At 41.8% G+C, this 22,306-nt stretch overlaps 1 protein-coding gene across 6 annotated transcripts in view; it reads right to left on the reverse strand.

Annotated features, from left to right (window-relative positions):
• The window catches only part of ccser2a (coiled-coil serine-rich protein 2a), a 53,450-nt gene extending 31,308 nt beyond the window's left edge, over window positions 1-22,142 (reverse strand). For 3 of the 6 annotated variants that reach the window (XM_046401822.1, XM_046401825.1, XM_046401826.1), the window contains exons 1-3: window positions 21,434-22,140; window positions 8,515-10,013; window positions 8,221-8,429 (exon numbers count right to left, since the gene is read on the reverse strand). In XM_046401822.1, the coding sequence (XP_046257778.1) occupies window positions 8,221-8,429; window positions 8,515-9,970 (1,665 nt within the window). In that variant the 5' untranslated portion in view covers window positions 9,971-10,013; window positions 21,434-22,140. Of the gene's footprint in view, window positions 1-8,220; window positions 8,430-8,514; window positions 10,014-14,600; window positions 16,240-21,433 lie in introns of those variants that run through there. The other 3 variants (XM_046401823.1, XM_046401828.1, XM_046401824.1) reach the window with 3 other exon arrangements.
• Window positions 22,143-22,306: the final 164 nt, after the last annotated feature.

Below are 22,306 nucleotides of genomic sequence, written 5' to 3' on the forward strand. Positions count from 1 at the left end.
AGTTGTCATAGAAGCGGACTGAGTGTGAGGATGACTTGCTCAGCTACTGTTGGTGTTCAAGTGTGTGTGAGTGTGTAGATTGTACATCTCCTGTGTGATATTAAAAACCCGACTTAACAGTCTAATTCTTTGCACTGTGTATCTTGGGGCTCACTGGTGGCTTTAATGAAGGGCATGTCATCTACCCCAGTCATTTACGAATGTCACTGTAATTAATTTAGCCAAGTCATTTGCAGCTCTTGAAGTAGATCCGTTTTTCAACACCAAGTTTCAGTCTGTGTCTCAGAGGATATAACCACTGTACAATGTATGAAATATAGGATAATTACAGGATAATGTAGTACACTCATTGCAAAAGCCTTATTGGTCTTATTGGCTTTCAGGGGGATAATTAGGTGTCTGCTGTGAGCTCTGAGACAAATATGTGTGTTGGGAGAGTCCAAACATCCAAAAAAATGACAACATACAAAGAATTAGGATTTAAAAAAGAAAGGAACTGTGGGATTTTTATTGCTTCTTTTATTCTCTTCCCTTTCAACTTTGGCTTAAAAAGGAATCCTGTCAGCATAGAGTGGGCGGTCTTAAAGGAAGGTGCGCGACAGTTTAAATAAAAGCAAAGAGCATACTGCAAGAAATCCACAAAAACTGCTGTTATCAAGAACTCGAAACTCAAAACAAGTACTGATCAGTTTCAGAGATCAGTGGGTGACGGCTCACGTGGCAAATTCAACACATGATGTACTGTACATCCACAGCCACAATACCGTGTGGCATAACAACACTGAATTCATCACTCTCTTGCTCAATATCAGAAAAAGCTTTTATAAATCACTGACTCATTCCGCTTTATTCTGTGTCAGTGTTACAGTAGGTTACAGAGGTTCAATACATGGAGTATGAAGACATGAACACACACACACAGACACAAACACACACCCCTACTTGCTCCCGCTGGACTGCCAGACACCTTTAACTGTGAAACACACGGGGGAAGTGTTGAGCTTAGTTTAGCTGAGTTTCTAAAATATGATGAAGTAAAATTACAAAGCAGGGGAATTCAGAAATAAGAGCTAATCTCTAATTATAACCCATCTAAAATAATAATAACCCGTCTCTTGAAGAAAGTACCAGCCACAGATTTTACAGGAGTACTGAGTGACCCCATTTGTAGCTGCTGGTGCTTATATTTCAGATTTTGTTATTCTAATGCTTAATGTTTGATTGTGTCCTTCACATTCGACACTGAAGCAAGAATACTGATGGCAACATACTCTCTATTAAAAGTTTATTTCAGATGGGTTATAATCCGCACAGGCAAACATTCAGAGAAGGAAACAGAGGCAGTGCGGAGGAGGCATGCTGAGTGAATTTGTTTAATGAGCGACGGCAGCCGCACAACAGGGCAAAATAGAGTTAGATAACCTGCAAATCAGCAGTATAATCTTCCAAGTTTCATCTTTTTTTTCATCTCTCTTGATGCTCAAGACAGACTGTTGACAAAAATTGATGCCAAACAAGCACATTTCTGTGCTGTTTATGCTTGATACATTTTATTTATCTTTTTCTTGGAGGTTTTCTTTATGTGTATTATACAAAAAATGCAACACAAAAAAATTAAAGTTGCATCAAGACTGACTGTGTTTGCCAATAATTTGAATCCCGAAGTTGCAAATAAAACCTTTAAAAAAGTTAAAAAAGTTAAAAAGTTAAAAGTTGACAAAACCCAGACAACCGAAGCGAGAGATCGCCCTCTCTCCTTTGATTCTTTCATTTTCACTCTGTCTGTAAATATGTGACATATTTAATTGAGCTAAATATCCTCTAAAGAAAGATGAAAAGGTTTTCCTTTCACAGCGCTGAAGCAACCATTAGGAAGAAAAGACCAACATTCAATAAAGGTTGAGGTACTGAATTACATCAGCACAATCTAAAATATCATAAGGAGCAAGAAATCTAAAGGAGAATACTGGAGGTTCAATTGGACAGGAAAGGGAAGATTCAAAAGGAAGATTCAGCAAATGAAATCTAAAAGAGCTTCAAATGTCAGCACTGGCTGGAGTGAGCAATACATCAGTCTACTGAATAAAACAGAGTCGTCTGACAACTCAGTTTCTGTAACATTACTAAGCTACTGATGAAATGTAATATAACGAAACACTAATGTTTGCTTAGTAACTTACAGATCAGTTGATAAGGATTTGGACTGTGACGTCTAATTTACTGTATTGGCAGCACAAAAAAAAAACAATGAAAATTTTGTGGGGATATAACGCATACATAATTAATATATTATACATTAGAAACTTGTAAAAACCGACGTGTCATTTCTCCCAGTAATCAACAGTCTGACAGTGGAGATGCTTGTTAGTCCAAAACAAACTGTTTCATACAAGAGATCTTCATTCATTTAGTAACTCCAGTGCTTTGATCTACAAACTAAAATATCGATTTGTCTGAAATGAAACTACAGATTGAGATTACACTCAGAAGTCAAGTTATAATGTTCTCTTTCATTATTGCCGTAAAGATGCTGTAAAGATGCCGGATGAAAGAGATGCAGGGTGGTGATGACGGTAATGGTTCAGTTTTAATGATATATATAGAAAGGCAAGCCGTGCAATCATGGCTCTAAACAAAAAGAAGGAATGCAGATATTGAATTGAGCAAATGTTACAGAGAATGCATGACACTGTGACTACTCATAAAACATAATCAATAAACCAATTACAGTTAATCAACCCGATCTCGTCAGTAAAAGTGGTTTTGCTTTTGTCCTGCCAATCAGCTCTCATTTATTACCTTTATCTTTCACAGGAGTGGCCCAATAGGCAGCCGCTTAAAGATTTATAATTTGTCAGGGCCAGTTGAGAGACAAAGTGGTTAAAAAAGGCAGCGCAGTAATGATCAGTAGTCAAATAACCGAACACGACTGGTCAGAAACTTCAGAGAGTCATGATTAAATATTAAGGAAGTAAGATTAGGAAAGATGTAGGCTGTAACTGTGGGAATTACTCAGACCCCAGGCGTCATAATAAAAAACTCAGACACACAAAACAAAAATGCTGTTTACCTTAAAGGGCGGCTGCTGTCAATTTAAAGCAAGACAAACAAAAGCCAGTAAGCTGTTAGCCTCATTAATGCAACAGCATAGCAGGTTCACTGGCAGCATGTTCCATAAATGGATAAGTTCTCTGCAGACAAAAAGCTTAAGCACCTCACTCATTTAAACACTAATGAATTGACCTGTCTCAACCTGCCTCCACAAAAGCCTAAAATTAGAGGCAAATAAATAAATCAGAGATAAGAGCCAGTGGTAAGTCTGAAACGTAGAGGAGGCAAAGGGAGAAGCCGAAGGATTACAGAGCCCTGAGGAGTTTGGCTAAAAAACAGACAGAGAACAAGAGGGGTGGAGTGAAAGAATACAAAACGAATAAAACATTGACAGGAAGAACAAAAAAAAAACTGATAAAGAACATGTCAACAGCTAGCCAGATCCAAGAGAAGAAGGGATTAGAACTGACATAAGTATAAAAGGTAAACATTGAGGCGTTTCCCATGCAAAGGTTTCATGCTGTGGGACACTGGGCTGTAACTTCAAGGGTAATCTCTTCTAATGAGAGAAACTCAGACACATGGATAATGAAAACAGTAGATCAGGTCTTGAGGAAACTGCTCCAACTCAAAAAAGTTGCGTGGGATCATGGGAGTTGTTGTCTTCAATGTTAAACAAACACCATTGCCAATGAAAATCTACCTGAAGAGCCTCAAGCCAAAAATGTTCATGGACGATGTGATGTTTCAAAGTTTTATTCATGTTACTTTTAGTCACATTTGCTGACTTCCTTCTTCACTCTCTGACTCTCTATAGCCACAGGCAACCAAATGAAATGCACTGTTGCCTTGAATAAAATTACATATTTCTCTGTTGGAACATTGCTGCAAACTTTTAGGATAATGTAAGTACACAGCTGAAGAAAGTATATAACAAAGGTGCAGTTGTTTTTTGATGGTTTTGATGATTAATGTGTCAATAAGAAGGAGGATCTGGCAGAGAAGTGTTGATTGTACTAAGTCTGAAGCCATTATATTTATGCTATGTTCAAATGTATATCTTTACATTAGTACTCGTACTGAGAGGTAAATCCTGGGTGGGAAAAATGATTAGCTATACTTGTATACTTCCAAGAAGCAGTACATCCATCCATCCATTTTCTATACCGCTTATCCGTCAGGGTCGCGGGGGAGCTGGAGCCTATCCCAGCTGACTACGGCGAGAGGCGGGGTTCACCCTGGACTGGTCGCCAGTCAATCGCAGGGCCAACACACAAAGACAAACAACCACACACTCTCACACTCACACCTATGGGGCAATGTAGAGAAGCCAATTAACCTAATGTGCATGTTTTTGGTATTGTGGGAGGAAGCCGGAGAACCCGGAGAAAACAAACACAGGCACAGGGAGAACATGCAAAGTCCACATAGAAGGTCCCAGACCGGGATTCGAACCTGGAACCCTCTTGCTATGGGGCGACAGTGCTAACCACTGCACCACTGTGCCGCCCAAGAAGCAATACAATAAAAAGATTATTATTGTTTTTTATAACAATAAAAACTCAAAAGTACAACCAAACTACAAATTCCATCCTTCTGACACAGTTTCAACGACACTTAAAACTCATAAGAGGTTCACAGAGGTTACTTTGTTTTGCAGATATATTGTAGTGCTATTACTGTGTCCATCATCATGCAGTTACCAGAAAGCAGCAAGTGAATTCTTACTGTTTCAGCCTTTTCTCTTTATTCTTTGTATTTATGATTGTTTGTGAGTGGCCTGACAAGATGAAAGAAAAAAAATTTAAATATAAATTATGCCTTGTTACACTGCATGATAAATTGCGCCGCGGCTGGGGATACATTAACAGTGGCTGTGAGAAGTAGCCCTCCATTTCACAATGCCAATTTTGTAAAGCTGGTACTGTACCGAGCTGCATGGTGCATCATGGGAATGTTATTATCAGCTCAGGTAGCCCACTCCTTGATTTTGCACAGAGGCATAAGAATGCAGATAGAGCCATATATAGCAAGAAAAACACAGAGACACACAAATCAGGAACACTGGCAAGCACACACATATTGTGTTGTAATAAGGATGCACAGCCCCTCCAAGTGGACTGAGCATGCCACTGCAGCAGAGCTGAAGAGTTCATCCATTCTCTCACACGACAACAACAAACAACAGGGAGAGTTTTTGTTACATGAACGCTGTAAACATCAGCTGCACTACTTCTTTTTGTTTAGAGCCATGTAATGCATGGCTTGCCTTTCTGTATATCATTAAAACTGAGCCATTACTATCATCATTACCCTGCATCTCTTTGAACCAGCATCTAATTCAGAGTAGGAGGCTTTTAAAATACAAGACCAAGAAAGAAGCTTTAACTAAACACACTATGATCTACACTGTTTGATGGCTTAACATTATCATTACAGACTACACAGATTATGCAAGATGGATCAAATGAACACTTGCTAATCATTTTGGACCAGATACTGCTTTTAGACAGTATTATATTTGTGGGTTTCTTCTGCTCATTATGAGAAACAATTTACTCAGTGAACAAGAGAAGAATGAGTAAGAGAGAGAGAGAGAGAGATGCAAACAGATGGAGAGGAAATAGAAGAAAAAGGGGTAGCACAGACAGAGCTCAGTGCATCCAATTACAGTAAGTGGGCTCATTTCCTCTAATCAAATAGCTACGTTAAATATCTCAAAGGCAGATTCCCCATAGAGCTGATCCTCACACATGAGAAATCAGCCTCTTCCTCCTCCTTTCCTCCTCCTGCTTTTTTTTTCCATCTATAGCTCCTACTCATTTTACAGCCATTGTCAGGCCTTTCCCTCCCCTATAGCAATGCTATCACCATTCCCTTCTTCTCTGAGCAGAGATCTGTGCCTCACTGAGAGATGTTCCAGCCTAAATATATATGTATCTCAGAGAGAGTAGAGCTTATAGAGAGGTGCGACTTCTTAAGGAGCTATCTAACATAAGATACTGGGATGATTTCCACATCATGGGAGGATTTCACACAAGCCACAAACACGCATTCATTTATTTTTCCACAGATTTATGGTGTTGGCTAAAGGCTGGAATGACTGAAACACCTTCCAGTTACACTCAAAGAGCACACACACGCTCTTGTTGGCTGTTTTATTCTGGAAGAATAGAATCTTGTTGCAGCATTACAGTAAATACAATAACAAAAGGGTGATTTACTGTAGAACTGCAGACGCTTCATGTGAAGAGCATCATTTCTAAACTCAGAAATAAGCATCAAAACCAGTACAATATGCTTCTTCTATGACTGTTTAAAATTCAGCCATAAATATTTGACTACAAGTATTGCTATGTAGAACGCTGTGTACGTATACATAAAGTAAAGAGATTTAGGAGAACCACGAGATGGTGAAATACACAAGCTTATGGTCTGAACAACTGTCTCATGTCTGCAAGTATGGAATGTCCTTAACACTCAAACAGGTTTCCCACATGATGACAGCTGAACTAAACAACTAACATTGGTGTGCACACACACACACACACACACACACACACACAAATACATTTTAAGACACAGTGAATGACTCTTAATCAGATACACATGACTAAGGCACGTGTGCTTGTACTAACAGGAGCAATGAACACAGAGAGGGGACACACACTCTGAGAGAGAGTGTGTGTATCTCTCTCTCTCTCACACACACACACACCCCACACACACACTATCTCCTTCTTTTCTTACTGCGCTGGAGTTGTTACAGAGAGTCATTATAATAATATAATCACATTACTTTCAGTGACTTGGTACTTGTTTCAACATCACACGGTGAAAGAGTAAACACCCAAAGCTTATTATATAACTTCTAATCCAGCTCGTTTTGAGCTCTTTTTTGAATTCCTGAGATCAGGTGCCTTGGTGCAGGAATACAGAGAACCAAAGCAAGGCCAGCAATGCAATTAACACAGTTGGCGGTCAGGTCAGCATTTACTCTCAGAAAGAGAGAGCAGCCTTAGCATAAAACTGGCAGTGAGAGCTGGCAGAACACTTAAGACGGTTTTGCTTTCCTTTTCAGTCTTTGTTCTGCTTGTTTAATTATAAAACTTGTAACCAGGAGGCAAGCCAGAAGCCTACAAGAACTGGATACGTGTTTGGTAATGGCCTCAAAGTGTATTCACTGAGCAAGGGCAACCCCTTATTAAGGAAGACTGAACGTAATGACAAGTAAAACCAGAATTAATACTAAACACGTGCTCGCTCTCCAAATATATCCACTGCATTCACCTACAAGCTGACATGGTTACTGGAGACAGCAAGTCAAACACTTTGGAGGAGTCTAAAAGATACATTGCTTGTTTGATAAAGATTTCCAGTGAAATGTATTCAGGTGGTACGCACTGTGACTGAGGTTAAGCAGTACATTGTGTTTTTAAAAATGTATTTAGTGCGCCTACATTTTGCCATAGAGAAATTTAGAGAAAGTCTTTAGAGCTAGCGGTTTGACACTTGAACTCTTCATTGTAGTGCCTGTTTGTGTAAAGAACCACTCTCAATATGTCAAAACTTTAAGATTTCTATCAACCCTCTCCCTTTTGAAAAAACTACTGTTTTGGAAATTAACTTAACTAATTAATCAGCTTTAAATGTTCTCTGACATTTTTAGTCTTAATAACCATATCATTGCTAAAGGGTTTTGGCTGCTCTCTTTTCCCTTTCCAAAATATCCTGAAACTACGAGGGGAGAGAATGAGAGCTTTGTTTGCAGACATTAATTATACTTCAGGATACTAGAGCTGAAACTATTCGTTGATTTAATATGCATTAGTCAATCAAGATAATCATCATCAGCATTATCACTGTGAAAAAATGTTAACCTGGATTCCAAAGATTCCAAATTGAGTAATCAAGTATCACATATTTGGTTCATATCAGATTTTCCTTCAATTCTGCATTTTTCAAGATAGAAGTTAATTTGAGATGGTTACACATTTCCTTTGGGATTTTTTTTTTGCCCTGAAACCCAAACAGCAGTGTTAAGAGGTGGAATCAGTTTATTATTTTAAGAAAAGATAGATTTTAGGACTGACAAATTAACAGCAATTTTGCTTTTTGCGTTGTACCCATTATGGTCAAGATTCGTCAAAACTGGAAACTGAGACTCACCGTGCTGTTGAGCTCTGAGTCATCATAGCTGTCACATGTATGTGTCACAGGTCCCCCAAGGGGCTCAAGACCATCTTCATCCCACATGTAGGTACCGCCTGAGCTGTTGGAGGGCGACAGCTCCACAGACGAGGTCTGGGGGACATCGCTCTGCTCTGGAGACACTAGTGGTCCCTGGGAGTCCTGCATAGGACTTTCTTCTTGATGTCCTGCAGACGATACACAAACACCGAGCTGACACAAATGTAACACAAAAATGTAGATGAATTTCCTTTCAATTCTGATTTTTTTTACCTGCCAGATCCATATCGTCCCAGTCAAGGGTTTCATGGAGAAAGCTCTGTGGGCAGGTTTTACTAGCATTGCCAGGTTTCCTATTGTCAGGAAGGTCCCCATCACTGAGCACATCACCCACACTGTAAAAGTCATCTAGAAACTCTTCACTGGTGTCGCCTTTGTCTAGAGATGAGGCAGAAGATAATGACATGTCCTCCAGAGTCTCAGCTGCTGCCTGGCCAGAGCTCTGTGTAAGGTCACCACTTCCCTCTACTTTTACTCCACCATCTCCAGAGCTTCCATCACTGTCACTATGTGAGTCTGCTTTGTTAGCCTCTCCAGACACCTCAATGTCTATTGCTACCCCTAAGAGCCCTCCACATTCAGGTGCAGCTGAAGGTCTGACATCCCCCATGACTCTACCTGGAAAAAGAGGCTTCTGCTGCTTGGCCTGCCCAGATCGAGCCAGTCTGTAGCCCAGAGCGCCCCCACTGTTGCTTAGTGACTTGGTCAGCACACAGCTGGGGAGCAGAGGCTTCTTCAGAGCGCTGGGAGTAGCTGGTGCTGGTGGGATTGAGAGGGTGGACAAAGATGAAGCAGCTGGAGGACTTCTACCGCAATTAAGTCCTCCACCTAGACCTCCTGAACCTCCAAGGTTACTATTCAGGCCTCCGAGTCCTAAACCCATTCTTCCATTGCTCAGTTGAGGAGGCTTGAGGAAAGTGCTCCGAGGAGGCCGGAGCTGAGTGTTTGCCAGAGGCTTGGCTAGCTCCACAGCCCGGTTAAACGAGAAGGACCGTGTCATAGGCTGGCTAGAGGGTGAAGGAATCTGCTTGAAGTGAGTGAAGCTGTTCGAACGAACCATATTGTCTAATGCCAAGGTCTTCAGGCTGTCACTGGACTGGGAAAGGCTATCTTGAGAGCTGCTTCTGGGAGAGCTGGAGCCTAACCTCGGCCGCACAAGGCGAGACTCTGACCCTGTTCGAGCAGGAATGTTGGAGCCACTCTGGCTCATTTTTGAACCTCCATTCAGTGGACTTTGGCCTTGCTTAGTCCCTACTTTGGGACTCATCTTCAAGGATTGTTTGGGGATGGCTTTGGGACTGGACACAGCCACCATCAAAGGACCATCCCTATGCATCTTGGGTGTGCCTGGAAAGCCATTCTTTAACTCCTTTGCCAATGTGGGAAGCTGTTGCTGGGACTTGTCTTCACTTCCATCTCCAGGGCTGATGGGGGCAGTGGGGCTGGAGGGCGTCATTCCCTCATCTCTCTTCCATTTCAGGGAAAAAGGAGAGGCACGAATCAAGCCATTTGGGCGAGTTCCTAGAGGGGTGCTCTTACCCTCCTGGTTAGGGACAGTTGGCTGTGTGGAACCATTAGACAAGGGGCTAGCGCCACCAGTCGAAGAGCGTCCACCAAACTTAGGAAGTCTGGATACCATGGCGGACCTGATGGGTGCTTTTTCTTCCATTAGATGCCAACAAAGGCATGGAGGGACACAGAATCACACACAACTGGGGAAAGAATAAACAAAAAGACAGAATAAGAGAGGATTAGATTTAAGTGTACGTGACATGACACTAACAACAAGCTTCATAGTTAAAACTCTTTGTTAATGCCTAGAACATTGTGTAGCTTTTCTAATACTACCTAAAGCTTGGGGTATCAAAAAACCAAACAACACTTTGTCTTACCATTATCTGTGTACCTAACCCTTCCCTACCTAACCCAAACCCTTTACTTTGTGTTGAAATAGACAGTATAATTTCTATACAAGCAGAAATTCTGTGTATTTTATTTTCATATTAAATGCAGAAGATGTCCAAGATCACGTTCAGCACATGAACATGTGCCGTTATCTGTAATAGTATTGTAATAAACAAGAGAAACAAGTATAAACAGTAATAATACTGAGGGTAACTCTGTCCACTTGCTGCAGTGGTTGCATGTCTGTCTGCTTTTCAAAGACCACTGACTGTGAGGAGCATTAGAGATTAATCTGGCAAGCTTGCAGGTTGACTTAAGACTTTGTCACAGCAAAAATGCCTTGATGCTTTCACGTGGTCATGTGAGAGACTAAAAAGGCTCAATGAGTCTGTCTTTGTGCACATGGCACAAGGCTTAATAGCCAGAAATTTCAATTGCACATGACAAGTCTGATGCCTCTTTCTTACATCTAATTATAAGTAAAACTGAACTGATTCAAATCAGAAAGAAAAAAAGGTTTAAAACTACATCCAGTGTAGCAAACAGAACTGTGTGCTTGTTGCAATCCGTATAAAACCAGGAAACTGTTACATTCAATCTCCCCATATTAAAGGCTAAATAAAGGGATCAAACAGGACATTCTCAATAAGTAGTTAACAGAATAAAGGACTTCAACGTTTTCAACGAGTTTCACACAATATGACCTGTAGCCCCGACTGGTTTTGAAGGATACCGTGCCAACATGCCTGGCCAACAAAAGAATGGGCAAACGGACAGACAACGCCTGGGGGAGAAGGGAAAACCAGTGCTGGGAAGGATGCCAGCATAATGTGAATAGTGACTGGAGGATATACAGCACATAAAAGATACACAGGGCTGTTTCCCTTCACTCATTGTGAGGTTAATTCACTTCCAATCAGCCATGTGACACGTCTACATGTGTTGGTGGTGCACCTGCGTGTTTCATCCATCTGGCTAGTGCCAGAAGATTATGAATAGAAAAGTTACTGAGATCCAGATGGCAGGTGCAGTTAACAGAAAGTGACCCATCTGCAAAGAGGAAGCAAAGCAGTTACTAAATACTATCTGCAGGCTTGATCCCAATGGAAAATAACCTATTATTACATCAGTTACTATTAATGTTCACATACTGATATGCTTAAGAAATTCCTGCTGCAATGTTGCTCCACAGATCAAGAGGTTTCTCAAATGTGGACGGATCCTTTGAACAACTGGCACAAAGGCTCAAAGGCAGATACTGGAGCAATAATCCACTCAAGTTTTGAATGGGTGGGGGAGGGGTGTTGGGTTATAATGTGGGTCTCCTATTCGGTGGAAAAAAAACTCCTACCACACTGCCCCACATTCCCATACACAGACACACGTGTCTACAATCAGAGAGACAAACTCAGCACTGCCACAAAAGTGTCTGGCCACGCCACCATCCTAATCTGCTTCATAAACACACATGGGTACAAACACAGAAACACACACACAAAATCAGGTCAGCATGTGCAGGCAGGGCATCCGAAGCCTCTTTGCCCCAGGGTGGGGGTGGTGACTGTGTGTGTGTGTGTCTATGTGTGTTTAATGGGTAGCAATTAGATTAGGGGTTTTCGCTACTGTCAACGGCCCAAGAACCTCTCAAGTTTCATTTATATCCAGCGTGGCAGATCACTGTTATACTGCAGCAAATCCACACACGGCTGTGGCAAATGTTTATTCGTCAGGGTCACTCACCACCAGTCCGCTGAGTTTCAACAAATTTGTTTAAAATGTGTTTTCCTTCAAGAAAATAAGCGAGAATATGCCAAAATAAACGTTTTCTTCTAAAATAATTTACTTGAATTACCAAATAAAAAGAATGACAACATAACCAAAAAAAGGAAAGTAAGAACGACTGGTTCATTAGTGCGGCAGACACAATATGTGTGATACCCAGTCCAAGTCCCAGCAGCACTAGTACAAGGATCAGCTCAAGAGGAGCACAAATAAACAACAAGATGCTAACTGACTGACACACATTCAGAGGTAGATCAGTAAACCGCACAAGCCATCTGTCATACACTCATATCTGAAAGCATGCCCCTCCCCTCGTAGCACTGTAAATAAATATCCCAGAGCTTCACTAACATCAACTACAAGGCCTGCACTAAACCCATGTTAACCAAGGCCAACAGTGTGTGTTCTGCATCTCTGCATTGCACAGGAAGCAATACATGAAACCTCGATAGCGTGAAGGGATGAATAATAGATAGAAAACAGTCCAGGAAGACACAGTCCAGGAAGACACAGTCCAGCTCAGGTCAGGCTTATAATCACACACAGATGACAGATCCTGTTAAAGAGAGTTAGACAACAGGAGACAAGACTACGGGAAGACTTTTCCCAGAGAGAGATCTTCTGCTAGACCTGCAACTTAGCATCTCAGCAGTGATCCCTGTGGTTTGGCCTTGCTTTATTTCCAACTCAGAGGGCAGCCAAACAGAAAGCACCTGGCAGATACAGAAAGACTGAAACGGATCTGGGGGACTGAAATCATTCATTGCTCTTCTGGCAAAGCTTTGCACACACACACACACACTACAGAGATGTATTCTTCAGGAGTAACAGGACGGATGCAGATAGGATGCGACAGCCTGAGGGCTATGATCTATTGGGTCGTTGGGGCCACGCATGAATGGAGGTGCTCTACTACACACAGTAAATCCCCTGTCCTGCTGTTTATCCCCATAGCCGGTCTGTCCCCTTCTCCCAACTCTCATGGTTCCCTATCTTTACAAAGCCTTAGCACCATCTCACAACACAGCAACATGTCAGGTTACATCCATCTCTCCTCTCTTACATTTCCTTCATTTAGTTTTCAAAGATTCATAAAGAGAGAATTTTAATTGACTTCATTCAGACTGTGGAAACCCCACAGGAAGCTACAGAGATAGAACTGATTCTCCTACAGTATTTTAGAAAGAAAATGATATCACAAAATTAAACTAAAACTTCACAGGACTTTGCTGGTACCACATGACCGGAAACTATCCAAGCAAGCATCGCTTAATTTTAGATTGTTAAAACATTTCCCTGCATATCAAGCAGTCATTTATTTCCTCTACAATTCAGTGTAGAATAAAAACATACCATGTTCCTTAGATGTGGTCAAAGTTACTGTGTGTAAGTTATTGTTGTACAGTTCAAAAGAATGTGTCCTTAAATAGTCTTTCAGTCATAAAAAAGAGCACTGCTATTTCACACAGCAGATGTTTGTTTAGTCCATCATCTGAAAAACAATTTAATGGAGAAAATCCTGAAAGCAAAGATATTTTTCTTATCTTCAAAAGAAATCACTGGTGTGCACAGTTTTCCAGTCTCATTACTGGACACATTTTGTTTCAGACACATTTTATGCCATTTGGTGTAAATTGAGATAGCAATTCAGTTAATATGGACTTTTCTTAAGCTACATAACAAAGTGGACCAAAGGACGGAAGATGCAGTAGAAAACACGTGGAGGGACATGAAGGATGGATGGAGGGAGCCAGAAAAGATGAAACCGCTCTTTCGGTACGGTTTTGTTCTTGAATGATGTGGAAAGCAGCTGTAACCTGAAACGTGTACCTCCCTACGTCTGTCCATCTTTGTACGTCTGTCCAACTTTGTAACCAATCAATAATATAGACAGTTATAGAACAACTGCCTGAAGACCCCAGTATGTCATCCGACTGGCTCTACTCTGAGACAAGATAGTTGTTTTCAGGGCAATGCACCACCACAGACATACACAAAACTATTTTCTCACAATGGTTTTCCTTTTCTCACCATCAGTGGAGACTATAAATAACTCCAAGGGCTTGTCTTAACCTCCTCCCTGACTGAATCTGAACCAAAGTGCAGCTTCATTTACATATATTGGCAGAGTCCAGTGTCTCAGTGGAGTAATAACTAGGCCAGTCATCTGGACAGGGCAGCGGGCCACAGTTCTCTCCCTTAAGAGATTAAAGAAAGCACCATTAGAGCAGGCTAATAGAATGAGACAGAGTTGAAAGCAACACTGATGCTAGGCTAATGTGTATTGAGTGAAACCAACACTGGGCTGAGCTGTGCTGATGATGCTAATCCAATAAGGCACAGTGAGTTTGGGTAATGCTGTATACTAACTCTGGGAGATCAGATGACAGAGACCAACAGAAGGAACCCTGAGCAGCGGAGAAAGTTAAGGTGTGGCAACCTGCTACAGTAAGAACTACAGTATGTATACTTACTGTACTGCATGTGGTGTTACAATGGACCGCCACAAGTACACAGACACAATGTCACATCATAAAACTATTTTGCAGTGGGATTTTGTTGTTTTTTTTATCAGAATGTACCACAGAAAAATAGATAAAAAAAAATATTACCTTAATTCAATGAGCTTATGCTGACTAGTCCAATCATTTTCATCACGGAGTCAACCAATGAGATAAAAGCTACACACCGCCGAGTGACTCTGCACTTTGTCTCCTCCATCATCTAAACTGAAAGTAGGGCGGCACCCAAAAGAGTGAAGAGCACAGGAACAGGAAGACACTCTTCAGAGGAGGATCTGTCTGCTGCCTGACTCTCTTCTTGCATGTGTGTCTGTGCCAGGGTGTGTATGAGTGTGGCAATGGATGTGTGGGTGGAGACAACAGAGCCTTCATGGGTGTGTTTAATATTTGATGGGTCATCGTTTAGGAGCCCCACTCAGTGTGTTGTGAGAAGAGAGGCCAGGAGAGCACAGGAGACATTACGCTTTTGGGTCCAATCCACCAAGAAAAGAAAAACATCACAATTACTTGACTCCCAATACAAGAAAGATTACTTGTAGCTGTACCATAATAAGGTACAAAGCCTACAAACTAAAGCCACATAATCCGCCTAACACAACAAAATGTATCTACCAGCTAAAGTGCCAATTTACGGCAAGCTGCTGCCTTATAATGTCATGAGATCACCACAGGGGACAATAAAGCAAAGCGGATCCTGCCGAGCACTCAGCTGCACATTAAAGGTAACTCCAGTAAGGGGGACTCTGTTTCACTCACTCTGATTCAGTGTGAATTCATTTTCCCCTACTCATTTCATGGCTGACAGCACAACGGTTCCACTCAGTCAACCATTTTTTGTCAAGTGCCAGCAGTAAAACCACGTAAGCATGGCCAGTTCTTCTGTATCTGCTGTTTGGAAGTGTCACGTGTCTTGATAAATCACAATGACAGCACAGAAACTGATCCAACCCACGGCAGCTACTACTTCAGCATTTATACCGTTTCACATTACACTTCTATAAAGGGACTAATTCAGCATCAGTTATATTGGTGTTCTTCACAACAGATGATTTTGATGTTTTACCACACCACTGTGAATGGCGAAAACAAAGTTTTTTGTGGTGCTGCTTTAATTTAGGATATAAACACAGAAGCAAGATAGCGACAAAGAAAGTCCGAACACAAATGAGTCACTCAAAAAGTCCTTAGTATCCACCCTGACTCATCCAGGAGAATAATTCTTCTCTGCTCTTACTGAAGTGCGATGCTGAACAGCAGAAGTCTTGGTAGGACTTACATAAAGTACTGTAACAGCAGCCAATACGTTCACACTCCCATTATTACCATGATCACATTTCTCATAGACCAGAAGTCTTTACTGTATGTGTATAGCGTGTTTACAAGGACATGTATCTGTTCCCTCATCAATATAACCACACTGCGAGAGGACTGCAGTGCCTTTGACAGCGCAATTTAATTCCCACCTTCTCACTGATGAAGTGTCACCAGGCAACAGCGCAGGTGTCAATCACTGTCAGCGAGGTCATTAGGCTTGTTTACGTAGGTGGCAGCAGAAGGCAGAGCCGACAGCAGCCCGAGGCAGACTTTTCTTTTAGGGGTCTAATCAAACTTCACTGACACCACCGAGCATCATATCATCAAGTGATCACCAAGGTGGGACATCACACAAGCGCTGCTGACAATGTAATAATTTAGTGGGAAGATAAAACTAGAGTCTGGAGCTGAGAGACTCGACACGCATGATATTGAATAAGAGGCCTAACCTATTTGTAATAAAATACATTACTAGAATTTAAGCAGTTTGTGTAGTAATCACCTACCACTGGTTTATTTTGGAGCTAACTCAGGTGAGCGCTGAACTTTCGATCCACTGCTCAGCCTTTTTTTGACTTTGTAAGTAAGGGAGAGGAAGCAGAGCCCAGCAAGATTTTAGCTTATAGTTAACTTGTTCACAAGCAATTGTACACATCCAACAGAAAGACAGCACCATGGACTTCCAACTGATTGTGTGGGATCTGCCGTCCAAGGAGCCCTTTCACATAAATGGTAATCATTTACTTCACTGTAAATATATAGTATACAATATCAAAATATATAAAAATATTACTTCACTTCACTTGCAAAACCAACCAACAGCCAAAGGTCATAATGACTGTTTATATATCAGCTGCACACAGGAAGTCATTTGTATGATATCAGATATGATATGAAAACAGTCTTCATCAAAGCTTTGGTGAAAATAACTGCTAAATGAGAACACGAATACTAATAATATCTCATTTAACTAAAGTGACACGTTTTTTGTTTTTTTTTTCATGTAAAAAGTACAGGCTTATAGGATTATGCACTGCTATACAGATAAACCCTTCATAAGCGTGTTTTCACGCATACTAATACATACTCAGAGTCACATGCAGAGTTCATGGTCAAGCGCCTGCAATCACCCAAGTTTTTTTGATATCAGAACCATGGCATCATTTCTCTGCTGGATCAATGGCTTTTCTTCACAATGACTGAGTTCACTTCACACACTTTCTTATCCACTATGTTGTTTATTTAGTATTTATTTAATGTATCCCATGGTAACTCATTCCTGTTTCCTGACACACGTCACAGTGCAAAACATGAGCCTGAGGAGGTGAGAGATGTGGCTTTAAAAGAACCAACTTAAATCACTCCATGACTCAGAGTCTGGGTTAAGGCCCTCAACATGAAGCACAGTCTAAAGAGTAGGCTTTTAGAATATCATGTTCCTGCTGGATTTATCCACTGTGAATGGACAATACAGTGCGATTAGGTCAGCTTCCTCTCTGTCCAACTTCCATCTTTTCCTATGCCTCCGTCCGTTCCATTCACTCCATAAAGCGGTGTCTCTTAACAAACACTTGCCCCAATCGCTACTGTTTGCCCTTTTTGTACAGCAACTGGCAAGCAGTTTCACAGGAGGCCAGGGAGAACAAGGCCCCTGCGCCTTTTTGGCCAGTTTTTCACAGAGTTAAGCGCTATTAGGTCAACTGATGCAACTACAGGAGAACCCATCCAAGAGTGTCTGATACAATAGAGTAACCTTTCCCTTCACCCCAGGAGCCTTCTGGGATAAACTGACTGAACGCTTGTCGGTTGTGGCTGGACATATTGTAGCTGATTAAACTGCTTTGAACTCAGAAAGACACTCCATAACACAAAGTGAGGTATCTAAAAAGATTGTAGACGCTGCAGTTGAGACTGGTATGCAAACACGGTATTTGAATGTCAACGTCATGTCTGTGCAGGTGACCACACAGTTTGACATTTGGGACTGCATTAGTTTTTGTCTTCAAACAGTACATGAGTTAAATGGCAGTGTAGTCTCACAACACCTCAATGAGCTAATCCAAAGCTTAAACTTTCCAGGTGTGTCCCAAGAAATGTTATCCTGGGCAAAGAGGAAGTTTAGCAGAGACAGTGATTCAGCAGTATTGAGTAACCAAAAAGAGGCGATTTGCCGAATGAAACTAGTACAGTAACATGACACAAGGGCACACAGACACGTTTTATTAAGTGGGCAGGGCTCTGGAAACAAGCCATCACGTCCGAGAAAAGCACCTATTTTGAACAGACGCATGCAGATTTCAGCAGGTCGCATATGGTGATTGAGAGCGACTCAGCAGTGTTGAAAGCAAAGTTTCGCCTTCAAAACAGATCTCACACTCTGCAGCACATTCGTTGTCTCGTGTCTGATCCCAAGGACGCAAAGACTCTATAATATCACATGACTCAAAGCCTTGAAGGATTACCGAATGACACGTACAGGTTTTAAGAAGAGTAACCCTGCAACCCGGTATGGTGAAAGCTCAGTGCAATTACATTAGCTGAAGCTAATGAGGCACAGATTAACTGGATGAGCACACGAGCACATATACATGCTGATATGAGCTGACATACTGGCAAATGAAGACACCTGGTGAGGCATATACTTACTATGCCATGCGTTTGCTCTCAATGTAGGAATATCATGCACTTCAAACATCATACAGTACTTCAGTAGAACCATAATGAGAGCAATGACAGGGAATCTGCTTCACGTATACCAATTATCTTTTTCACCCACTGGTCTTTTCATCTAATTAGAGCTCCGCTGCCCACACAGTTCAGAAAAGAGGTCATATTTGGCAAAGTGAAAACACCTGTGTGATTGTAAAGCATGTATAGGAGATTATACATATTATTCCTCAACAAAGCCAAAGTGGAACCAAAGATGACTGTCATATATCAATAAATAATTATTGGGTCGTACAACATATTTCACATACTCTCATTCAAAGCCAAACTATGGAGCTTTTTTAACAGAGGACATTTTGACATGTCACAGAAGAAAAAAATACACTTGGCTGCTTCGGTTTCAGAGGAGTCTAGCAGTTGTGCATGCCGGCTCACTGGCACACTTGTCATGTGATCCATCATTAATGTTATTAGTAGCACATGTGCTTTTCCTTCTGAGAAACAGGCCTACCCCATGTACAGAAAAAAACAGAAGTTTCTTACATTTCAGCAACTGCTCATTGACAGTAAGTGCCATCATCAAGCCAGTGAGGAGACACATCTGCTTCTAACGCCCTGCATTGTGTTAACAAACACCTGTACAAACACACTACTGCGAGCAAACGAACTGAGGGACCCACCGACAAAAAGACTCCTGGCACTGACAACCTTTTCCATATAATACTGCCTTTTTAAAGTACAGGACAGAGAGCTGAATTTTGATACGATCCATAATTTGATATAAAAGAGGAGTTAAAAAATGTGCCACAAATCACAGAGCAAATGGGGCCACAACTGTTCCCAACCACCTCCATCGCTCGCATGCTTTCGTTTTTCTTTTTTCAACATATTGTTTTCTGTTGTTGCTTTTTTAATCGCAGGCTTTATATTTGACATTTTCCTACTTCAAGGTACATCTTCAGTTATTTTCAGATCATCCACAGTCACCCAACAGACCCCTGAAAATCAGTCACACAAACAATGTGAATGTGGCAACACACAAAGAGTACTCCTATATATTACAGAAGTCTTGTCCAGCATTATTAGTATTATTTTTTTTATTCCAAGGACATTTCCTGATCAATGAAGGGCAACGTTGCCCGAGTCAACTTCTCGCCCGGTGTCATCTCATCTGAGATACCGTGCATGCACTCTGCTACACACTGAGCTATTCCAAGCCGTTAAACATCTGTGGTCTTACCAAGGGAACGACAGAACTGATAAGCGGAGCTAAGTATAGCTCTAATGATAGGCCACATACAGGGAGAGAGCAGGGCAAGGAGGATCAGAGAAAAGTCAATGTCAAATCAAGTCTCTAGGCTCCACACACACACACACAAGCGAATATATGCACAAAACTATAACCACAACGGATTTTCCTGCATGATCTCACGTCTGGGCATTTTAAATACTCGGCTATTAAATCCCTCATTTGATTTTGAATAGCCTGTCGGGTGGAGTGTGTGTGTGTGTGTGTGTAAACAAAGACAAAATAGAGGGGGAAAACAAGAATGAGAGACAAAAATGCCATGTCCATGTTGTTCCAACGAATGAGATCATAAAGAAATGACAATATGCAGTAACAACGCACACAGCAGAAAAGATGACTGGAGACAGCTCATGTCTGAAGGGTTGTTAAATACACACCTTGCCCTACACGGATTCCCTCTGTCTGTTCTGGCATTGTCATACAAATGACTCACCACTCTGCATCATTAAAGCACACCTGAAGATCTTATCTTATCTTATCTGTCTCTAAAGGTTGCCCTTAAGGCTTATTACAGCATCTCACAATGACTACTACACGCAGAGAAATGTGTATAATGTGTACGCAAAGTTAGATTACAAAAGACACTGAAGCTGATGGTCAGGGCACACACGAAGACAGGCAGGCAACAGGCAGACAGTCTGGAAAAACAAATCACATAATGAACTGCAGTTTGGGGGGGTCCTGAAGAGGCAGGCAGGCGCACAGTGGAGACACTCAGCTGTTGTTGGGGGGGAAGCAGATTGTAAACACACCCTCAGCCAAGGTGGCGCTGCAGGACTTATGCCAACAGGTGTCTGAGGAACACACACGTGGATTTGCATGTGTGTGTGTGTTAATGCAACCCCACCCAAACACTGGAACACCAGAGTGTCCTTCTCACTTACACTGAGGGCAATCAGTCATGCCTTATCCTAATGTGTGCTGGCACACAGATGCCATGGAGCTCACACTGTCTGGGCTGTAATAGATCACAGCCTAAAATGGCACACACACACACACACACACACACACTTATGAGACATGACTGACAGGAACTTCAGTTGTGGTATAAAAATATGCACTGCGCTGGTATAAAACCTCTGGTTAAATGTGACATCCTGTCTGAGCAGAGCAGAAAGGCACCGTGAGTCATCTTTAGCCACCTGACATCTACACGTGTGTCTCAAACAAGGCAAGAGTCCACCGTGTGACATGATGAGACGCTTGTCAAGCAGAGACACATTTTTCCAATTTATCCACAATCAGAACGCACTGTTTCTCAGTTCTGTTGTATAATGAGTTACTTTTTATATGCTTATTACATAAAGGCCTGGCCATCCTCATTCATGACTCTTTGCAGGCCATGTTATGACTGCGGGGGGTGATGCTGTGACGTTAGAAAACATGGCTTCTCTTCTGCCTCACCGGGCAGCACAGGGGAAAAACTACAAACAACCTCATAAACAGTACAGGCTGGTTTGCGTTATCTTCAACACTATATTTACACAGTGTACACACACCCAACCAGAGAAATAAGGAGATTTGAAACAGTATAAAAGGTACCTAGTGCTACTAACACAGTAATTTCCACTGGCTTCCCATCATTTCAGTCACTTACATAAGCCGAAAAACGTACAGTATGATATGCACTTACCTGAATTACGCCGTTAAAATCATATTTACAGCCTCAACGACGGGTCAGCACACAGTCCGCTTGTTCAACTGTCTTGTAAATAACCACACGCTGTAAAGTGAGCAGCCAAGTAGGTGCAGCCTTTCACTTTCCGTTTAAAAACAGTCCCTCTGCGTTAAGAACCATTCACAAAGTGCCAGCTAACCCATAGCCAACAGTCCTCACGTTACACAAGTTCAATGAAAAGCCCTGCGCTTCATATACCGTAACATCAAATCTGCTCTGTCACCCAGTCAACTGCACTGAGTCCTGAAGGTTACACTTAAGACGAGCCGAGTAGAAAATAAAAGCGCAAAATGCTGGGAATTCCGCGCATTTCCACGAAGTAGCTTACTTCCACTTCACTGTTGAAAATAGCCCGAAGCTACTGTGTGACAGAGCCGTTAGTTTAAAGTGTCAGCACCGACCAACTGATGATAGCGAGCGTTATCGCCGAGGTTGGAAGAGAGACTGAGAGAGAGAAAAAAACACACAGTCCGTAAACGCAACGGCCGAACGTAAACAAAATCCAACCACGTAAATGTTGTGAAACCCTTCAAAAGTACAAAACGACGGCTTGTCTTGTAAACAAACGGGGAAAACCACACGGTACCGACTGACTTCCCAAAGCAGTTTATCACTCCGGCATCGTCCGCTCGTTTCCAGCTGGGCGGGGCTTGTAGATGTCACCTGGGTCTCAAAGGGTGACACTGTAAGCTAACTTCGAAGAGCTTCTTTGCCGACATCTGCACTGTGTTTAGACGTCGTTTCGGTGTGTGTGTGTGTGTGTGTGTGTGTGTAGCTAATCTACGCTCTCTGGACGTAAACTAACGTTAGTTTGTACCGTGGACGTCC

This window comes from Scatophagus argus, chromosome 10, assembly GCF_020382885.2.
Source record: "Scatophagus argus isolate fScaArg1 chromosome 10, fScaArg1.pri, whole genome shotgun sequence".
NCBI classification, from domain to species: domain Eukaryota; kingdom Metazoa; phylum Chordata; class Actinopteri; family Scatophagidae; genus Scatophagus; species Scatophagus argus.